This window comes from Agelaius tricolor, unplaced genomic scaffold, assembly GCF_023055355.1.
Source record: "Agelaius tricolor isolate 1412-34295 unplaced genomic scaffold, bAgeTri1.0.p SCAF_6, whole genome shotgun sequence".
Taxonomy (NCBI): Eukaryota; Metazoa; Chordata; class Aves; order Passeriformes; family Icteridae; genus Agelaius; species Agelaius tricolor.
The window spans coordinates 27,774,096-27,794,966 of NW_027269266.1; the positions used below are offsets into that span (position 1 = coordinate 27,774,096).

Here is a 20,871-nt window from a genome sequence, read left to right on the forward strand (position 1 = left end):
AATGCAAATGCAAAGAGCAGCTAATGAGGTTAGTCAATAAAATAAATGACTGAAATTACTTTCTGCAAATAAGGGGGAAAAGAATGAAGCAAACATAAAGAGAAGGGCTATTTAAAGGAAAAAAGTGGCAGCACTTGCACAGAGTATAGGAACAGGCCAGTGATAAATTTGGGCTGTAAATGAGAAGTAAGTTTGAAAATATGTGGGTAGTGAAGCCCTGGAACAGCCTCCCCCTGTATTGGTGTAATCCCAGCCAGCAGTCAAGCCCCACACAGCTGCTCGCTCACTCCCACACCACCAGGATCAAGGAGAGAATGGGAGGGGTAAAATCTGGAAACCTCATGGGCTGAGATAAAGTTTAATGGGGAAAGCAAAAGTTGCACACACAGGGAAAGCAAAACAAGGAATTAGTTCACTGTCTCCCATGGACAGGTGTTCAGCCACCTCCAGGAGAGCAGGATGCCATCACATGTAATGGGTAGTTAGGAAGACACTTAAAATGTTCCTCCCTTTTTGCTTCTTTTCCCTACTTCATATACTGAACATGATGTCATATGGTCTGGAATATCCCTGTGGTCAGTTGGGGTCATCTGTCCCAGCTGTGTCTCCTTCCAGCTTCCTTGCCAGCATGGCAGTTGGAAAAGCAGAAAAGGTCTTGGCTCTTTGTTAGCCCTGCTCAGCAATAACAAAAAGGTATCTGTATTATCAACCCAGTGTTCAGCATAAATCCAAAATAAAGCCCCATACAGCCACCGCGAAAAAAATTAACTCTACCCCAGCTGAAAACAGCACACCCTCTAATACTGATACTCGCATAAAACTTACTTTGAGTTAAAACTGCAAAAAAGTGTAGGATATGTGTATTGGGACAATGCTTGGGGACAGAGACAATTCCATTCAAGTTTGGTATTGAGTACATAAGCTCATGGATAGGCTGCAGGGTGTTTGCAGTGGAAGTTAGGCCTAGGTCATCTACTGGTTGACCAGGCTTTGTTAGTTGGTTAGTCAGCTTGCAGCACTTAGGATTGCTGCATCATGTCCAACATGTAAACCAAGCCTAGGAAGTATTTTGAGGCCTCTCTTGGCCTGGCATGGTGCATCCCTGGTTCTGTACAATATTTCTCTAAGGATCATGTCTCACCACTAAGCTCCTGAAATAAGCTTGCCAAAACTGCCATAACAGTCAAGATGTGTAAAGATTATTAGTGAACTTTACAGTGGTCTGGGAATAGTCTATTCTGTTCTTGTTTGGTGACTCATTTAGTCAAAGTATCCTAGAAATAAAAATAATGAATATCTACCTATAAATTGGCTAAGAGCGATGAAGCTCCTTCTCACCAGTAGGTCCCATGTAGCTCTTAGAGCTTCTGGACTATCTGGAGGTGAGACAGAAAACTACAGTGGCCAGCTGTAGCCTAGGATAGTGCTTTTCCTTATGCATTACCATTACCACTGCCTTCAGTAGCCCTGATGTTGGTATGAGTGTAGAATGGAGAATCATAACTGACCTACAGGCAGCATTCCTCAAGGATGAGCTCCATCTCCGAGACCTTTCAGCTTCCTTCAGCTCCCTGCACTTGCAGTGGAGAACCTGGAGCGGTTGTGGTGATGGCGCTGCTCTAGGAAATGGGAGATGTGGGCTTCATGGTTTATTAACTCCCCTGGGAAATCCACAGCTAGTGGAGGTAGAGTTAGTTTGATTTAGTACACAAAATACTAACTTTTGCCTCGAGGAAGGAATTTTTTCACTTAAGCTAGTGTTTGTGCCTGGTAAAACTGGCGACTAAATGCCTCCTAGGAGAACATAGTACAATCAGTTACCTTGAAGTTGCAAAGTTATTTAACCCTATTCCAGGATTTGCTAAGAAAACATTTGAATATATTTTTTTTAGTTCTTGTTCTTGATTATTCTTTATTGTTTTGTGCCTTTGTTTCCTGTCCATTTAATGCATAATTTTTCCTCTTGCATTGTACTTAGTCTGTGAATTGGGAATGTAGGAAAAATAAATGCAAAGTAAATCTTTGAACAACTGAATGGAGATGGGCAATACCAAATGAAAAGATTTTCAATCTAGTATAATTCAGAAAACTAATTTTGCATTAAAGAAGAAAATAGGCATTTCAGCTCTATATGTTTGTTTCTGTTGTCATAAATGTATTTTCATTCCACAGTCTTGTAACTTTTTTGTAAACTTGAACTTCTTTTAGTCAACTCTAATTTTTGCTGAAAATTGCTGAAACAAGTTTTGTGCTTTTCTCTGATAGGGATTGCAGCCTCTTTCGCTGTAAAGCTTTTTAAAGCATGGATGGCAGAGAAAGATGCCAATTCTGTTACCTCTGCTTTAAGAAAAGCCAACCTTGATAAGAGATTGCTAGTAAGTACACTATATTTTCAATAATCTTTATCTCTCCCAGGGAGAAAGAAGGAAATGAAATGCAGATGGTAGTTTGCTGTAAGCATGTTAACTCCCCCTCAGACTCTGCTAGCATTTCTAAAATGTTTTGAAACACAGCAATATTGTTATGGCTGTAGCACTGATACAGGTTCAGGAATATTAAGTATCACATGGTTTTACATTCTGTCTATGTTTTTCCTGTAGTCAGATGTCTTCTTAGAGACTGTATATATGGGGCTTGAGAATTAAATAAATGGTGTTTTTTTCCTAACTTGCTAACAAAACATACCAGCATATGGGCATGAGAAACTCTATTTCTTTAAATATGTTTTCCTTTTGCAAATGGTATATAAAGTATAAGGAGTTAGATTTGAATGTAGCTTTCTGAAGCAGCAGTGTTTAAATGGTAATGGTAATGGTAAGCTAATTTTCTGCAGCAGTAGCCATCTAGGGAGCATAAATGGTCCTGCAGTGGTGGCAACAGACCTAGTAGGTACAGTGCAGAAGGCTTTCAGCCTTAGGACTCAAAACCTGTGTTCTGGGTTTGTAGCAAGGTATTCAGAGAATAGATGAATATGTAGCAATTTCATGTGCCTTTTTCTCACAGAGTCTTTTGGAGATCATTTGGGGTTTTTTAATCCTTCAGAAAGATTGCTGCTGTGATAATGCAGTCAAATACACATCCTGTGTAGCAGTGCCTGGAGACTCAGCAGTATTTCCTGTTTCTACCTCAGTAATATGTAATTAAGCAAGTATCCTAAGTAAGGAGTCTCCCATGCCCCTCCATCTCTTCAATTTGTACTTGATTTTAAGTGTCCAAGTCTTAAATAATTTGCCATTAACTGAGAAAGGGGCTAATTACACTTTTTTTGTTTGGGGAGGGCAGGGAAGAAACTGCATCTTTCTATTTCAAGCTTGACTTACTTAAACTTTCAACTGTTGACTCTCATTAGTCTGCTCTTTTAAACAACTGGAAAATATCAGATGATGTTGTCTAGCATAGATGCCTTCATGAAAGTTTCTTAATTTCTTTAGTCAGTAAGTAAATAGATGGAAAGTCTTCAACTTCTTTGTTAAAAAAAGTGTTATCCATCCCAGAGATCATGGTTAAAACACCAAGAATGGATGGTAAGCAAATGCCATTTAATGCTTTCCAAGATGGGGCATTTGCTATAGTGATTTTTAAGAATAATTTTAACTTTTATAAGTAGCTGGACTTTCATAAATTGTCAGTGCTTTTTAATTAGAAATGCCTACAGGAGTTAATGTTAACAGTACATAGTGGACTTTGTGATTTTTGTTAAATGATGCATTAGTGGTAGGTCAGGGTGCCTGGGCCACTTTGTACTTTTCTTAAGAGATAAATGTGTGGATGCAGTGGGAGAGCATGATAAATGTGCTTTGCCATCTATTCCTTTGTACTTTCCCTACAAGACTCTTGGAATCTGGAAAAAGTATGGTTCCTCTTAGGACTGCTTTGAGCAACACGTTTGGCTCATGGCTATTCATAAGTACATGCACTTCACATGGAGTGGGTGTTAGCTTATTTGTGTAACTGGACATCATTTTTTTCCCTCCACTACAGTGAAACACTGCAATATGAATGAAGTGTTGACTTTTCAAGTATGCATACAAGCAGTGTTTTAAGTGAAGTAACAGGTTATTCCCACTGTTCATTCTTAAAAAATGTTCTTTCCATTCTGTCAAGAGTCATAGATGGTTATTTAACTGAGAGCATTCCTGTCTTTTTAGGAACTATTTCCAGCCAACAGGCAAAATGTGGACCATTTTGCCAAGTATTTTACTGAAGCAGGTCTAAAAGAGCTCTCAGATTTCCTTAGAGTTCAGCAGTCACTGGGGACTCGTAAAGAACTTCAAAAAGAACTGCAAGAACGTCTCTCTCAGGAATGCCCAATTAAGGAGGTAAAAGTGGTTTTTTTACAACTTTGTTTTTATATAATAATAATCAAGGACTTAAATCAACATTAGGTAGAGAGGAACAGATTTCCTCTGTTTTTCTTTAAACTATTTTAATTTATTAATCCATTCACTCTGTGCTTAAGACTAAAGCAACCAAATATCCTCTATAGTTCCAAATGTGGTTGTCTGTGGGATGGGGGTGGTTTTCCTTAATTTATCCTTGAGAATGTATTTCCTTTAACTGCATTAACTGTTAGGTTGGAGGGGAGGGTCAAAATCTTGTTCTAATTTTGTTTCTTAATGCTTCTACACCACGATGTTGTAAATGACTACAAGTGTTTGGAAAGTCAGCATCATTTCTGGTTCATTGGAAATGTCCCTTATTTCCTTCTCCAGGTAGTGCTTTATGTAAAAGAGGAAATGAAAAGAAATGAGCTGCCAGAGCCAGCAGTGATTGGTCTCCTTTGGACCTGTGTCATGAATGCTGTGGAATGGAACAAGAAAGAAGAGCTGGTGGCAGAGCAGGCCCTCAAACATCTGAAGGTGCGTGCGTGGGTGAAGAGGAGAAGAATGCTGTGAACTTACAGAACACATTTTTAGGCTGTCAAAGTTTTTTACCTGTTTGAATCCAGGAGATTTAGATTTTTGAAGGCTGATGCTGAGCATGCCAAGCATTGTGTATAGTCTGACTTCTCTCAAATGGATGCTGAGGGCTGAAGTAGTTCAGATCATTGAGTGCCTTGACTCCCACAGTGCCAGAGCAAGCCAGGGTGGTCACAGCCTGAGCCTCTCTTCCTTGTGCTTTCCCAGGGTGCCAGGGCCCTGAGAAGCTCCTTGCATTGGGACAGGGCTAAGTGACTGCTGGGACTCAGCCTGCTCAAACCTGACTAGTAAGCCTGCAGGAACTGCCTTTGCAATGTCTTTGCCAGAAGCAAAGACATTTTGGGAGCATGGTGAGGCAGCACCTGTGCTGGCTGTGCAGAGGGCTGGATAGATCCCAGCAGGAATGCCAAGGCCAGAATCTGGGAATTGGTTGTTGCCAATGTTGGCTGTGGTAGCTGGATGCTCAGTGACTTGTCAAGTGAGCTGGCTTGGACTGTTTGTACATGCAGTGTGGTTACTCTCTGATCCAGCTACTATCCTTGAGGATGAGGAAACTGAATATGTAGAAAGACAAGCTGCAATACTGCAGTACTACCACTGCATGTTGGTACAAAAACTCTGAAGACTTTGGGATAGAAAAGAAACACCAAACCAATGCAGAAGCATCAATCACTGCCATCACTGGTATTCCTCATCTAAGTCTGAAGTAATTGTGCAGTGCAAGACACTGGATGTGAGAGCAGAAGCTTTTCAGCAGACTTAGTCTTTTAAGCAGGTAATCTAAGACCAGGAGAATACTCCCTCATAGCCAGGGCTTCAAAGGTTTGCCTTGGAACAGAAGCAATCCGGGATTTATTCTTTATGGTAAAATAGATCTTTCTTCATATTGGATGTGTCTCCATACTTGGGTGTTCCCGTGTTGGTTTAGCTCCTACTGCTGCTGTCCTTTAGTCTGAATTTGGTTTCCCAGTCAGTAATCCTAGAAATGCAGTCTCTTGGGATATTGTGTAGTCTTTGATGGCAAGACTGAATGCCTTCAAGTTTTCTCAAGTGGCTCAAATAGCAGGAGAAAGACAAGATAGTTTCCAGAAGGAGGAGAGACATTGTTTTTTTTTGTTCCTTTGATGTAAAATTTGATTATCTCTCTTTGAGTTGTAACAAAGTATCCATTGAGATTTATTGTCTAGTACTGCAGGGCAAATTAACAAACACTTTCTGGAATATTTGAACTCTGGGAAAAGAGAAACATAGCTGGCTTTGTACAAATCCTGTTGACTGCATGTTCAGTCCTATGCATCACCCCAATGAATTAGGTAAGGCATCTTGCCTGTATAAGATAGGCATCTTTCTAGGTACATCCACTTTCTAAAAACAGAGGAAAATTTGTATGAGGTATTTACTATTTGCACTTGGGGTAGGATTTTAACAGAAGCAATAGAAATAGAAATTTAGACTTTGATAGCTGCTTCTTTACAGTTCAGTCTTAAAAAATGAAACAGCATTTTTCACTTCCTTCCTCTTAGGATAGGTAGAGACAGATCTTGGATCCTTCTCTTAGGGCTCTCAGCTACCTCAGTGTATGAGCCAACTCCAGAAAGTGGATTAACAGTGTTAGGATGGTACAGAGCTCAGTTCTGTGCCCTGCTGTGTGTCAATGTCCCAGGAAAGAGTCAGGGAGTTGCTTTGACCTGGTGCTGTGTTTGGGCTGTGTATGAATACATACTTGATCTGTTACATGTCAGATGGTGGGATTTATTCTTGTGTGGCCCCATTCTTGTATGACAGGTAACTTTCACAAACCACTTTGCCAGAGCTTTCACATCTGTCTCTAACCAGTCTCTAACTTACCAGATTCTTTCAGTAAGTTGTACACAAGGCACCCCTCGTGGAAAGATGAGATGGGTCAGAACATAGAGTATTGACTTAGTTCACAGATCTTAAAAAGCCTTGCTGGATGGGTGGCTACCTAATAGCAGGGTTGAGATGGGCAGCCATGAGCCAGCATACTTGGGCAGTGCAGTTAAAGTCATGTGTGCCATCCATATGGCAGGACCAGCAGGAGCTGACCTCATGAGGAGACAGGGCAAGCTGTTCAACCCTGGATCTCACAGAATAAGCTCCTCATTGTCCCAGTAACCTCACTGTGACACTGGAGGATCTTAGTGCCTTGGCCTCCTCCAATGCAGAGAAGAGATGTTCTCCATGAGTGAGGAGAATCTTTCAGACAATTCTCACTGCAGGCAGGGTTCTGGTGAACTTCACATCAGTGTGGGTGCTGACCCCCTGATCCCTAACATGATTCAAATGGAAAGTAATGCCACTTGTTCAGCCAGCAATAAGAAGGTTCCTTAGTCATTTAGACATCTGTAAAACTCATAACTGTGAGCCTGTACCAGTTGAGAAGTGAGGGAGGAATGTGAAGGGGATAAAGTCAGATGTGGCAAAATGAAGACAATTTACTTCCAAACTGAAAACCTAGCATTTTTATTAATGTTTATAGACAGCAGCACTTCACAAACATGTGGATGGGGGTGAGTTCTGCTGAGGGTATTAAATAAACCATCTGCACTGTATATTGCCCTGCCTTCCTACAATTTGCCTAAATTGTAGGATTAGCTCAATGCTACAAGGGCTAAAAGGGGAAAAAGAGCTACTCACAGCCTGCACAAGTTTTTCAGTGCTCTAACCAAAGCACTGATGTTGTTTGTAAAGATGTGGCTATACCTGCCAGGAGTGGAAAAACCTGGCCTCTGGTGTTAGCTATATCTAGCTGTTTTAAGGGAGTTTCTTCCAAAAGTACTAAATACCGTCAGCCTGCTGAGCCGCTTGTGGCTGTTGTGATTTCATGCTCACTTAAACAGCTGATAATTATTGAAAAACCCATTTTGGAACAACCTTTCCAATTTCAGTTGATTTTCATGTGTTTTACTAACTATTTCCATGGACCATATTGGATAAAACCCTCAGGATTAGCCCTTTGTGGAGAGGTGCTGAAGTGTACTTGTAAACATGCCCATCAGTGCTATGGGTGGTTTGTCACCTGACTAAGACCAGCAGTAGCCCTGGTCACTCAGACCACAACTCTGTGATCTCAGGCCATTGCAAGTCCAGCTGGAAAATGCCAAACTGGGGGTTACTGAAAACTTGGAAGAAAGGCTGATTAGTGCAAGAGCAGATGAAATAGTAATATGCAATGTATATTTGGCTAAGGTCTCTGAAGATCAAAGGTAATTAAACTTCATCTTTGAAAAATGCTCTTAATATTATCTTAAGATTGTAGTTTTAGCTGAACTCATCAGAGGCTAAGATGACAGGAAATTGGAGAGATATGGATATAAACACTAGCTTTTAAGGAAAGATAGGGTCCTTCAGTGTAATTTTTAGTTTTAAGATCTGAAATAAGAGGGGAAAATTGCATAACAAGTAAGTTTTTGCTTTATTTTTATGATATTAATAAACACTAAAAAAAGACTATGAAATGTATCACTACTGTCTTGTCAGAGTAACATGAGCAGTTAATACTGTGCTTGGAAAATGTTGCTGTTTACCAAAGGCTGTCATGATATTCCTAATTGTGATAATGAGAAAAAATAAGGACAGTTGATCACAGTTAACTTGGAATAATTTCCTTTATTTCGGTTTCCTGGGACTTCTAAAACCCCTGTGAAACTAGAGACTTTTTTCATGTATTTCATCCTGGGATGTCTTACATTGTGAACATCTGTAAAGCATCACTCCTGAATGAACAGAATGCTGCATTGTGAAATGTATGACAGAAGTAATGCCAGATTGTGGGCTTTATAAATTGATTTTACAGAATTCAGTGACTATGTGGTACTGAATTTTAGCTTTAGGCATGCAGGACATGCTACAGAAAATCATGGATATTTGTGTATATGCATTGTATGTGTTTTAGAAAATGCAGTGTGCAAGTAAATCTAAGGTTTCAGTGAAACACTTTCAGGGATAAAATTTGTGATGTTTATTCTAAAAAAGTTGAAGTATACTGACATGCATTTTATTTTTTACCCTCTCTTCCTTTCAGCAATATGCCCCCCTACTTGCTGTGTTCAGCACTCAAGGCCAGTCAGAGTTGATCCTACTCCAGAAGGTGCAGGAGTACTGTTATGACAACATCCACTTCATGAAAGCCTTTCAGAAGATAGTGGTACTCTTTTATAAAGGTAAAAGTGTAGAATCCACTGTTGTACTCTGTGCTTGGATTCTCAGTGTCAACCACTCTCTCATGATGTTGAACCAAGCAGTGCATATGAGAAGGCTGTGTTGGTGTTGAACTCTGGAATACTTTGTGCTTTGAGTATACAAAGGAGTGTGTGGCAGCAGGAAAAGCCAAAACAAGCCCTTGTCTCCCTCTGTTGCTTTCATCCCATTCAAGAAGTGTGAGCAGGATCAAGCACTGTCCAGTCATTTCAAATGCAGTTTAGTCCTTGCATACAATCAGTTCTAGGAAGACATTTCTATAAATTTCTGGCAGATTTCAACAGATCAGAGCTTGGTTTTAAGAAACCTTGAGAGTACAAACCCTCCTAGCAGGAAGATTTTTCAGGGGTTTGGAGTTGGAGGTTTTTTTTACTCACTCCCTGCCAGAAGGAGCTTTTCTTATTCTTCTTTTCCTGCCAATTTTTTGCAGGTGCTATAGTTTTGATGGATTTCATTTTTATTGTGGAATTGACTTCTTCACAAGTTTATTCTGATCAGGTTGTCATAGAGACTAATGGTCTTGCACCGCATGTGATGGGTGGGTGCCAAACAGTTTGTTCTTGCTATAAATAGTTGGAGAAGAAAAATCAGCAGGAGTAGAAACCTAATGTTGATCTTTGTTCACCCTGTTGAGTCCAGGTACATGTTCAAGGCAAATGAGTTCCAACTGTTACAATAATTTCATGGTTTCAGAAGGCAGAAGGAAGTGAGTCATGTGGATTTATTTCTGTCCTTCTTTCAATATAGTGTGGCATCCATGATAAATGAAAAAGCAATGCACCTTGTCCTTCTGCCCTCAAATTCTATAGTTTGTAAATACTATTAATAACCATAGAACAACTTGAACCTGCAAGCTGCAGCAGTCATTTGATTCAGTTTTCTTTGGAAAAGAACATTTGCTTTGGACATGGTGAATGAGAGGCGTAATTGCTGTGCACTTAGAGCATAACTGATGGTCAAGCCAGAAATAGTCTTGTGTAGGATTGCTTTCAGATTTTTTGTAGATTCATTACTGTGTTAGCCTGCAAGAGCAGTCCTGAAATTCCAAAGCATTCTAAAATCAAAAAGAAAATAAATCACTGAATTGAATATTAAACTTAATATGCTTGAAGAGTCTAGTTCCCATCTGCTCTGCTCACCCCACGTGCTCTTGTTCTGACTCAGGAGATTACTTGGGCAGATTTGTGTGGAGGGCTGAGACAACTTCAGCCTCAGCATACAGGTGCCTCAATACTGTTTAGTATTCACATGATGTCTCGAGGAGTGTTTGGAGCTACTGTATGGTCTGTCCAATATGTGCTGTGCCTGTATTCCTGCCTGGAATACCTAGGGCAGGCATGTGGAAGCACCTGCCTCTGCCATCTGATGCAGTCATGTGGAAGCACAGCTGCCAGCCCTTTCTGGCCCTGTTTAGGCTGAAGCTGGATCTGCCCTGTTTGACAAACCTGCTGCCTGCTGGCAACTGTTTGCCTGACCCTACAGCCACTGCCATAGGGCCCTTCTGGGTGCTGGATGCATCAGTTCTGTCTGGTTTTGGCAGCTTTGGAGTTAACAGTGTCCATTAGGTGAGGACATGCTACTTTGTCAACCAGGGAAGATTCTGGGAGCACTAGGCTTTCAATTCCTGTTTCTTTTACATGATTCTGTTGAGCTTTAGTGGCTCATGGTGTGGTTTGTGCAGTGCTATGCTGTCTTCCTCTTCTTTGTTTCAGTGCTGGTAGATTTCACCCTTTCCTTCTGCCCAGTTTGTATCTATCCACTAAAAACAAGCCATGGAGTCTTTTTGTAGACATGTGCTTTATTTAGATAACTTCCCAGTTACAATGTATCTTCTGTTTCCTAATAGCCGAGTTAAAAAGCCTCTAAGGCTGGTTTTGGCTGTGTCAGTGGTGAGGGAGCAGCAGACACCCCTCTTCCCCTTTCTGTTGTTCTTAAGTGTAACATGCACAAAGTCTGGAGAGGTTTCAGGGTCCCTAATGAACTTCATCTAGTGACAAATAAAGGTATCTGAATATCTGAATGGGCAGATAAAAATGCAGCTTTGTACCAGCATGAATCCACATTCAGTTTGTTGCTTGTTACTCATTATGAGGTGGGAGTGCTTCCTGGGCATAAAAATAGTCAGCAGTGATGATAGGCACCTAATGCCAGTCACGCTTTGACTAATTTAGTGCCATGACTACTCTCATCAGGATGTCCAACATCTTGCATCTCAATGCTTTCCATATTTCCATCATAAAATAGCCCTTGGATTACTTTCCTGTGAATTACCTGTTAATACCTAAACATGTTGACAGCTGGGGCTCATTAGCACCTAGAAGATCTTGAAAGTCTGTGGTGTTGATTTTTTAAAATTTCCTGTTCTGTCTCTAAACAAGACAGAGCATCCATTTTTTCCCCAGTGTAAACCCAAGCCCTATTTTCCATTAAGTAGCAGCAGCTTCTTACTGGCTTGTAGGTATAATTTGCAAAAACAGTTCTGTAGTTGGTTAAAGCTTGTTAACATTATTATTATTATTATTACTCTACCCTTGTGTTCCTGAGATAGTATAGAGAAAAATAACCTGTGCAGTTCTATACTGATCACCAGCTATGATGTTGCTTCTCTGGTTTTCACTTTAAGCCAGTACAATTGTTTATCAAACAGCTGCATTTTGACCAAGATCTAAAAGCCAGCTGCAGAATAAGAATTGCTGAATTCTGAGTGGCACTCAGTAAGTTTGCTGGCTTCCTTGCTTGCATTGTAAGATGTGTGTTGTTTGCTAGTTCCTTCTGTGTTGCAGTGTGTCCCTTCACTGTTGGTAAAATAAGCACTGTTGTTATTGGAATACATGCTATATATCATATTCACCTGTTGACCCCTTTCCTTTAGTTTGTGTATATCCTTGAAATTTCAGTTGTGAAATCTTGACACTGTTGAAATTAATGATTGCTCCTTTCATGAAGATCAGAATTTCACCCTTTGAATGGCAAACACAAAGCCTCTGTACTTTTTCATTTGAATTCAAGACAACATTTACAAAGTACAAGTAATAACTGATTGCAAGTGCATATGAAGTAGGACTCTGGTTTGAGGCATAATTAGACCTCAGAGATATTCTTTTGCAGTACAGAGATACAGCAACCAAATGATGCAGACTGACAGAGATTCTCAAATTCTGCAGGGAACACTTGGAAGAAAGGAATCTTGAAGTTTCACTTCATACAGGGGTTTTGTTTTTTGATGGATTACAATTATCTTTAAATATCTTAATTATTCAAGTACTTTTTGTGGTACTTGATGCAAAATTTTCCTGGGAAAAACCCAAAACAAACCAGAAGGGCCTTAACTGTACTGTGGGTGACTTTCCTTGCATTGAAAGAAGCCTTGTCTGAAGGATCTGTGTTCCCAGCTGAGTTAGCTGCCGTAGAATTGAATTTTGCAGATTGATTGACTGTGTTGGCAGCTGCCAGGGTGTGCTTTTCCCTTTACTGCCCGTGGGTATGTGGTTTGAGTTAAAAGCAGGAATTCCTTTGAACCGGGTGATTGAGTGCAAAGCTGAGACCTGAACTTCAAGTAACTTTCCAGTTAACCCTGAAGAAAAGAGACTGGGCTGTTCAGTCTCTGTGCTCTGCAGCTTCTCCCTTTCATGAGGGACATCCCTGGAGGCTCTGCTCGTGGGTGGTTTGAGTGGCAGTTGGCTGCACCTGCAGGAAAAGCAGCTCTCTGGGGCTGACATCACCTGGGACTGCAGTGAGAATGATGTGCACACGCCCACAAACTGCAGTGCTCAGCTTCAGCCATTAAAATATATCTATAATCAACTTTAATGAGGAATAACTATATATATACAAAATGAGTCATTCCCTTCATCCTCCTTCCATTTTCCCTTCCTCCTCCTTCCATTTTCCCTTCCCACTGCTTCAAAGCAACTTAGAGGTATGATTAACTATACCCTGCCCTGCATGATTGTTGAATTGAGCATCTCTGTGCAGGTGGGAGAATGCCATCCCTTAAGAGCACTGGAGGCATGAATGTATTACACATAACATTTCTGAGAAATTAAAAGAGCATTGCAGTTGCCCTTTTTGTAGTTCAGGGCATTTTGTTCTTCTCTGTTTGGGTAGGAGGTTTATTGCCATGGAGTTGAATACAGGCAAATTTTTCTCAAGTCTTTCAGACTTGAGAATGTTTTAATCTTTGAGGCACACAGTGAGAGTGCATGCTGCTTTTATCAGATGGGGGTTTTGGGAAGGGAGGGAGAAATTCCACTCTCCCTTTTGGCCACAAAACCATTGAGCTTACGGGATTCAAATCAAAATAAAGACAAAAACCAGACTTGAGTCCTATTACTTTTGAACTGAGCTATGTTCCTACCTGAAGGTGCTTCCTTGCACAGTATCAAAATGTCACCTGTCATGAAGCAATGGGCTTCAGCACTTCTATACAACAGCTTCATACTTGTGAATGTCCACAGTGCCCCAGAGCTTGAGCTCAGGACAGGGTTGCTCTACTTTAGTTTTTTTGGTTGTTTTTTTTTTTTTTTCTAAAATCTCTCCTGATTTTCTTTGCCTGTCCTATGTGCCATACCCTGAGTAATTTTGCAGATATAGTTGTGTGAACCTCAGGACTCTGAGGTAAAAGTAATCTTTTCACATGCACTTTTACATTAAACTTCAGGTTTGTGAATCCATGTGAAGTATTTTCAGGTTTGCTAAATTAAAATCCAGATTCATGAAATACTGTAATGCCTTTGAGCTGCTATTGAGGACTACCAGCAAGTAGTTAATGCAACATGTTCAAAACCTCTTTCTTCTCTCCAGCGTTTCTGAAACATTGGAGAAAAAGTTCAGTGTGGCAAGTTGTGATTTCAGGAAGATGGTGGAATTCTTTGGTCCCTCTTGTAGGTTCCCCAAGTACAATTTATATATATGGAAAAAAGCCTAGAGCCAGCTCAGTCCCCTTTTCCCTGCATTTTCTCAGCATTACTGTCAGCTGCAGTAAACTGCAGAAGAGGTTTTATTTTGGAAAAGTTCCTGAGAGACAAGGTAATTTCCAGTCACACACTCTTACTAAATTCCTAATTTTCAAGGAGATTTCACATTCAGTTACTGTTGAATGTCTTGGAATAGTTTTGATTAAGTTCAAATGTATTCCTGGTTGCTTCCATCTGTGTATTATTCAACAGCATATGTGAAATGTGTCTCCTCTGTCTCATTTGATCAGATGCTTTGGGGTTTTAGTGTCATTTATTTCAGTTTGTCTTCTTCCCTTCCCTGCCACATCTGCTCAAACTTTAGGCTGAAGCAGAAGGTGATGGTCAGGGTTGGTGCCTTGGCAAGCAAATACCCAGTGGGTGGGACAGCACCAAGAAGCTGAGGGAAGCAGTGAAGTACATAAATGTGTTGATTTTGGGCAGGGAGGGTAGTTTGTTCAAAGACAAAAAGAATGGAAATTTTAATGAGGTGTAGAAAGCTGTCTTTAGTCTTTTTATAGAACAAATACAGTTTGATTTTTTTGTTCTTGTTGATGTTGTTGTTTGTTCTTGCCTCTTGTATTACATAACTGCCAAAATGCCATTGTGGATCCCAGATTTTGCCTTTACTGCCATCAATTACTGAGATACTTGGCTTGGCTGGATCACAGGAGCTTTGTCCTGGGGCTAGAGGTCTGTTACTAGACCTAAATTTGCATATGTTGGTAACAATAAGTGTCCTTGCTATTTATTAGTATTTCTTTATTCTGAATTGTACTCAGCCTCACATCTCTTCACTGACAGCTATTTTGTTCCTGATTCTTGACATAAAAATGTCAGCTGTGCTGTCCCTCCAAGCCAGTCCCTTAAAATGGGTGGTCAGAATAGTGACCTTAAAACTTATTAGCTAAAAACAATATAAGACCTTTAGGGAAAAATAATTGCAGAAAATCCCTACTGACTGTCTCTTAAATGTTCAGTCAGGAGGTATCTGTCACTTCAGACTTCTAGAACCATGCACAATTCTGTGATACAACAGCAAGAAAAAGCATGGTAATTCTTATTGCGGTAGCTTCCAAGATGTGCAGGCTGATTATTATATTTCTTTTATCCAGCAATCTTATGTGGTATATTTAAAACAGATGAAGAAAGAACTCTTCTTGACAGAAGCACAATATTTGATACTTTATTTTAAGCCTAATACATTACACATTTTATTGCATCTGGAACCCATTATATGCATCAAATATTCTGTATTTGAAGCCTAATATAGATCATGCAAAGCTTGTTCCACTGCAATCATATTAGCTGTATGCTGCCTTTAAAAAAATCTTTGTCCTCTCATGTTCAAAATCTGCTAATCTCTAAAAAATACATTTTTTTTTACAAACACTGATCTGTATTTCAGCTGATGTTCTGAGTGAAGAAGCTATCCTCAAGTGGTATAAAGAAGCACATGTTGCTAAAGGCAAAAGTGTTTTTCTTGACCAGATGAAGAAATTTGTGGAGTGGCTGCAAAATGCTGAAGAAGGTATGGGTTCATTTGAAGAACTATGGTAGTCTCTTTGCAAAACAAATGATTTTTCTTCACATTTTAGTTGCACCAGGATATGAAGTATTCAGGACTCAAAACAGCAGGCATGACCATCTCAATTGTTTCCAGGAATGGATAAGCCTAGCAACACTTGCTGCTTTTTCAGTGATTATGGTGTCCCTGTGAAGTCCTTTTATTCACTGGGTACCACTTGTCTATAGATAAACTCTTTCAGCTTCTGCAGGGAGGAACTCTGCACTGGTGGCAGCATTGAGTCCCTTGGTGCTAACACCTGCAGCCAGTTTTCTGTCTCAGTGCCTTTTTTGCTGTTGTCATGTTCAATGGCACAGAGCATGAGCTTTCCTGCACCCTGGCTTTTGAAACTGGCTTTAGCTGAATGGTCAGGTTAACATTATGTGGTCTGTATTTGCTGCTTTAAAATGGTTCTTTAGAAGGGGGACTAGTTTCTTTAGTCCCTAACTTGGTTTTCCTCATGTTCTTGATAAGAAAATACTTCTACTGAATAAGTTACCTTTCTTTGCATAGAAAAAAAAAATTCCCCATCAGTTGGGAAGGTGCATCCATGTGTAATAGATATGGATAGAATTATTTGGGTCCATTTGCATCCATTTAATGTAATTTATTTTATAAACTTGGAGGAAATATGCACTAGGAACAGATAAAACTTAGCAGCAATTCACATGTTCAGGTGGCAGTATAAAAATGGCAGCTGCTTTCACACTTAGATTTTGGATGGGCAAGCTTGGTCAAATTAAGCTTTTCTAAAAAATTTTCTGCTTGTATGCCTTGGCTGCTCTTTATTTTTATCCTTTCCTGCATGTCCCCTCTGCCAGATGTCCTTAATTACAAAGTCCAGTACAAACGGAGACAAAATGTTTCTGTAAAAACACGCAGCCCATGTTTGCCCTCAGAAATCTGATCTGTGCTGTAATGTTTGTTGGCAGTGAGCCCTTTCCTGTCAGGTGAGCACAGAAATATAATATGATGCAAAGCAGCTTTAGGTTACAAAACAAGCATGTGTATTCCTGCTTCTAGGTTACTTCTTTTGCTTCTATTACTAAATGAACTTTATCTTATGCCATAAAAATCATTTAAAAAATTGATTTGTACATGTTTCATACCTCCTGTAGGGTAGCCTTTCTGGATAAGCTGGATGGTGATGCGGATTGATATTTGCAAATCAAATAGTTTCAAGGGTGCTTCCTGGATGAGAGTAGTACAGTCTACTCATAGAGATTAGAAGAGTGAGCAAATAATGCTGATCCTTTATTAAACTCAGCTCCAGTACACATTGTGGCTCTGTAGATGAGGACCAGAATCATTCATAGCAACATGGTGAAAATTTTAGTGACAGATCTGTAAATGAAGAGCTCCACCATGGAGAGCAGCAGAGTAAACCTTCATCTCCTGAAGCTGTGTGTTTCTTTTTTGTTTTCTCTGATCTATCAGCCTTTCCTAGGAAGTACTAGGCATGGTGAAAATTTTCGTTTTGGAAGGATATCTTGTTATTTTTATATAATTACTCACATCAGTGTCCTTGTGCAGCCTACATGAAGTGTTTCACTCTCTTCTCTTGCAGAGTCGGAGTCTGAAGGGGAGGAGAACTGAGGTGGTTCCACACAGCACAGTCTCAATCTAGGTTAATGCCAAATGCGCTTGGGAATGCCGTACTGTTCAAGCAAAGAGGCTTTACTTCAGTGTCATACAGAAAACTATAGACTAGACTTTCCTTTTGTTTAGAAGAATAAAGGTTTTTAATGGAGCCCTGAGGCATTAGATGCTTTACTTGGGACTCTACCTCTGGCTCAGTGTACACTAACTTAGGCAAAGACATTCAGCAAGGAGCCATGTAGAAAAAGTGAAATGAAATACTTATGGACTCCTTTTTATTAACGGTCTTTTTCAGGTACTATGGTATATGAACACTCCAATTTCTGTTTATAGAACTGTTTGGTCTGTGTTTGTAGCTCAATATTGGCTTGTGTATGTGATTTGACACCACCACATTTTTTTGAATAAATGGCTTTTATATCTTAGTTTTGTGGTATTAGTGTGTATGTAAAGTTGTGGCTTGCCAAAGTTTTTAGGATTCTTCAAGTAAAAATTCCACAGGTATGCCAACAGACCATTTTCGTACTTCTTCCTCAAAAAAATCAGCAGCTGTAGTTAACTGGTATAGGGATCACTGCCAAATCTTTATTCCTATCCTTACATACAATTTTAGACAGATTAAACATATTTCATAGCAAATATTGATTCATTCTGTTCCTTAATTCAAAGATGATATACAGGAACAAATCTGTGGAATCCCAATTTTACAGGTACAGTTTATGCAAATGATATATAGAATAATACGTCCTGCTCATTGCAAACTACAGTCAGTTATTGGTGATTGCTGAATTTAGAAAGAGAAGTTGTCTCATTTTAGAAGAATGAGCTTCAAAACATGCATGACTAGAAGTCATTATATGTGAAATCTGAAATTTATTTACATCAGGTTTAGAAAAGCCAGGCTTGTATTCTTACAGGAGAAAAGCAGCACAGGGCATAATCAGTTAATGAAGTGTTGTATTTTGTCATTAGAAACCAGTAAGCTAGCAGATAGTACAGATTTTTCTGAGGGAAAGTCAACACTTCATATAAACTACAGATGATTCTCAGTATGTATCTAGCTTTACTGTAAACAGCAAGTGGAAATCAAGTGCTGTTGAGTGCCAGCTTTCCATCCAGTAGAGCATTTATTTTCCCAACAGGTATTGATTTTTGGAAGGGGAAATATGTCATGGTGATATTTCCAGTAAGTTTGAGAAGACCGGAGCCAGTCACATTAAAAAGCAGAACTGATGCATTAGCTGCATACTTTCCATTTTGGTCCTTGTTATTGCAGAAAATAAATTTTCTGGGCATGAAAACACATGCACAAAACTCTGCAGCTGTGACGTGGTAGTACTGAGTCACTGATAGGCAGCCACTATTGCTAAAAATGTCTTAAATTCAAATTTGCTGTTTCCTGAGGTACTAATGAATATTTAGTTTGGTGTACATAAAACCACTTTTCTGTATAATCTTAAACTTGGGCTGATTTTGAAGGTGCCAGTCTCAAGTAGTGCGCAGAGATCACAATCCCATTTCCCTGCGCTGAGCCTGCCAGGGAGAGCTAGGCACGGCTGGCTGCGGGCTGGCTGGGCCATCTGCTGGAGACACAAATCATTGGCTGCAAGAGGCACTGTGAGGCCAAGGGCAGCAGATCTGGGGTGCCTGCTGCCCCTGTGCCCCCCAGCACACTGCAGCTGCAAGCAGAGCTGGGTGGGTCCACTGCACTGAAGTTCAGGTGCCTCCAAGCCAGGCACCCGATGATGGTTTCAGGTCCCTGCCAAGTTGAGATACTCTGTGATTGCTGACACAGTTGTCCTAGCTCCATTTATAGACATTGTGTTGGAGAGAAATGGGTGTTTTTAGCACAGGGCTGCTGGCCAAGTTGAGACTTGTGATTTAGAGCATGGTGAGGAGTTGCACTCTTGGCTGACAGGAGTTGTTCACTTTTCAGTCACACTGCCCAAAACCCTGCATCTTCTGTGTTCATATCATGCCTAATGTGTGGTTCCTGGGAGCCCCTCTCAGCTTGCCCTCCTGCAGGAAAATTATTAGGCACTAACAGTTTTCTCAATCTAGTTTTCAGGACTTTTTCCCACTTAATCTCTGATATCAGATGGGAACTTACATGTCTGTTTTTTTATCCAGCATTTCACATATATGCTGGTAACTGAGCTAGGTAGGGGCACAAGTACAAATAGATCTGGTTTGCATCAGACTGAATATCAGTACAAAAGTGTGTAATGATAAGGTTTTCCAGGAAACCTGTAGATTAAACGCTAGGCAGAGCTTTTGATGTGACTCCCTTCAGGCAAAGTGCCCATCCCTTGAAGCCTTCAGAAAGTCTACATTTCAGTTAAAAATATTCCCAATCCAAGGCATTTCTTCAACACAGCTCTTGAATTAGCATTTCTCTGCTAGAGAAATCAAAGCTACAGTCAGCACCAAATACATGTTTTAAATATGGAATCAGTTGTCTTGTAAAATGAAAAAGATACTTCATAGAAAATGTGCTTCACATAACATACATACTGCATTCAATTTTGAAACTGCAATTTTAAGGTCAGAACTATACATCTTTTACTTTACAATAAATTGCAATAGAGTGCACTTTAAAATGGGGATTGCTGAATTTGAAGGTGATTCTTCTATTCTGGCCTCTCCCTGAGGTTTTAACTAAGAAAGCCAATCACATTGCTTTAAAACATTCCTCTGGTGTACAAATGCTCTCCAGGAGAGAGACCACATCATCCTTGGGATGATGCAACAGTGAGGTTGGTTAAAGTGCTGGTTATGAATCTGACAAAGTTCCTATTTCTTGCTGCTCCAGCTACCTTATTGCATTGCAGTCTTGTCTAACTATGTCAAGCCCTGTGCAAAAGGAGTTTTCAGCCCACTGCAGTCAGTAACCCCACAGATCACAAACCATCATTGAGCTGATGCTCCCTCCATTGTTTTCAACAGCAATCCTGCTTCACCCTTTCCATGCTTTGGCTGATAGAGATTTACCCCCAAGAAAGCAATGACCTGCTGTGCTAGCATCCCCCTTTTCTGCTTGGACAGCACATCCCAAACCCAACAGTCAGACCCATGACAAAAGGAGTGATGGAAAAGTCCCCAGCCTCATCCCTATGGGAGCTGCAGGGAAACCAGCATCTGCCAGGTGAGAACCTCTCCAGGATCCCAGGGTCCACTCCATGACCACACTTGGGAGAGGGAGGGCTATGTAGATGGTCTTGTGTGTGTACACAGTTTTTTCCACAAAAGTGGCTCTTTGTGCAATATGGAGCCATTTTCTCGAGTCTTTAAAAGCCTTCTCCCTCCCCAGTCCACTTAATGACAAGTTAGCATTAAACAATGCCTCATAAATGGGTATGGGAGTCATGTTTTCCTTCAGTGCTGCCATAATCCCCAGTTTAACAGGCAGAGCTCTGATAAAACAAGCACCCATGTGTTGTCATCTTATTGTGAAAGTTCCATACCTTCTCAGCAATTTCTCATAGGCAGCTCCTCACAGCACTGACTCCTTCTTCACAAAGCAACCAACAAACTCCAGCTCTCTCCACAGCACAACCAACAAATTCCAGCTCTCTTCACAGCCCAACCAACCAACTGCAGCTCCCTTCTC

General features: G+C 40.3%; 1 protein-coding gene across 1 annotated transcript in view; it reads left to right on the plus strand.

The window, feature by feature from the left end:
• Window positions 1-17,686, plus strand: part of BZW2 (basic leucine zipper and W2 domains 2) — a 56,219-nt gene extending 38,533 nt beyond the window's left edge. Inside the window, exons 7-12 of the mRNA XM_071429118.1 lie at window positions 2,266-2,375; window positions 4,149-4,319; window positions 4,713-4,859; window positions 8,965-9,103; window positions 15,504-15,626; window positions 17,230-17,686. Coding sequence (XP_071285219.1) covers window positions 2,266-2,375; window positions 4,149-4,319; window positions 4,713-4,859; window positions 8,965-9,103; window positions 15,504-15,626; window positions 17,230-17,258 — 719 coding nt within the window. The 3' untranslated portion in view covers window positions 17,259-17,686. The remainder of the gene's footprint in view (window positions 1-2,265; window positions 2,376-4,148; window positions 4,320-4,712; window positions 4,860-8,964; window positions 9,104-15,503; window positions 15,627-17,229) is intronic.
• The last annotated feature ends 3,185 nt before the right edge of the window (window positions 17,687-20,871 follow it).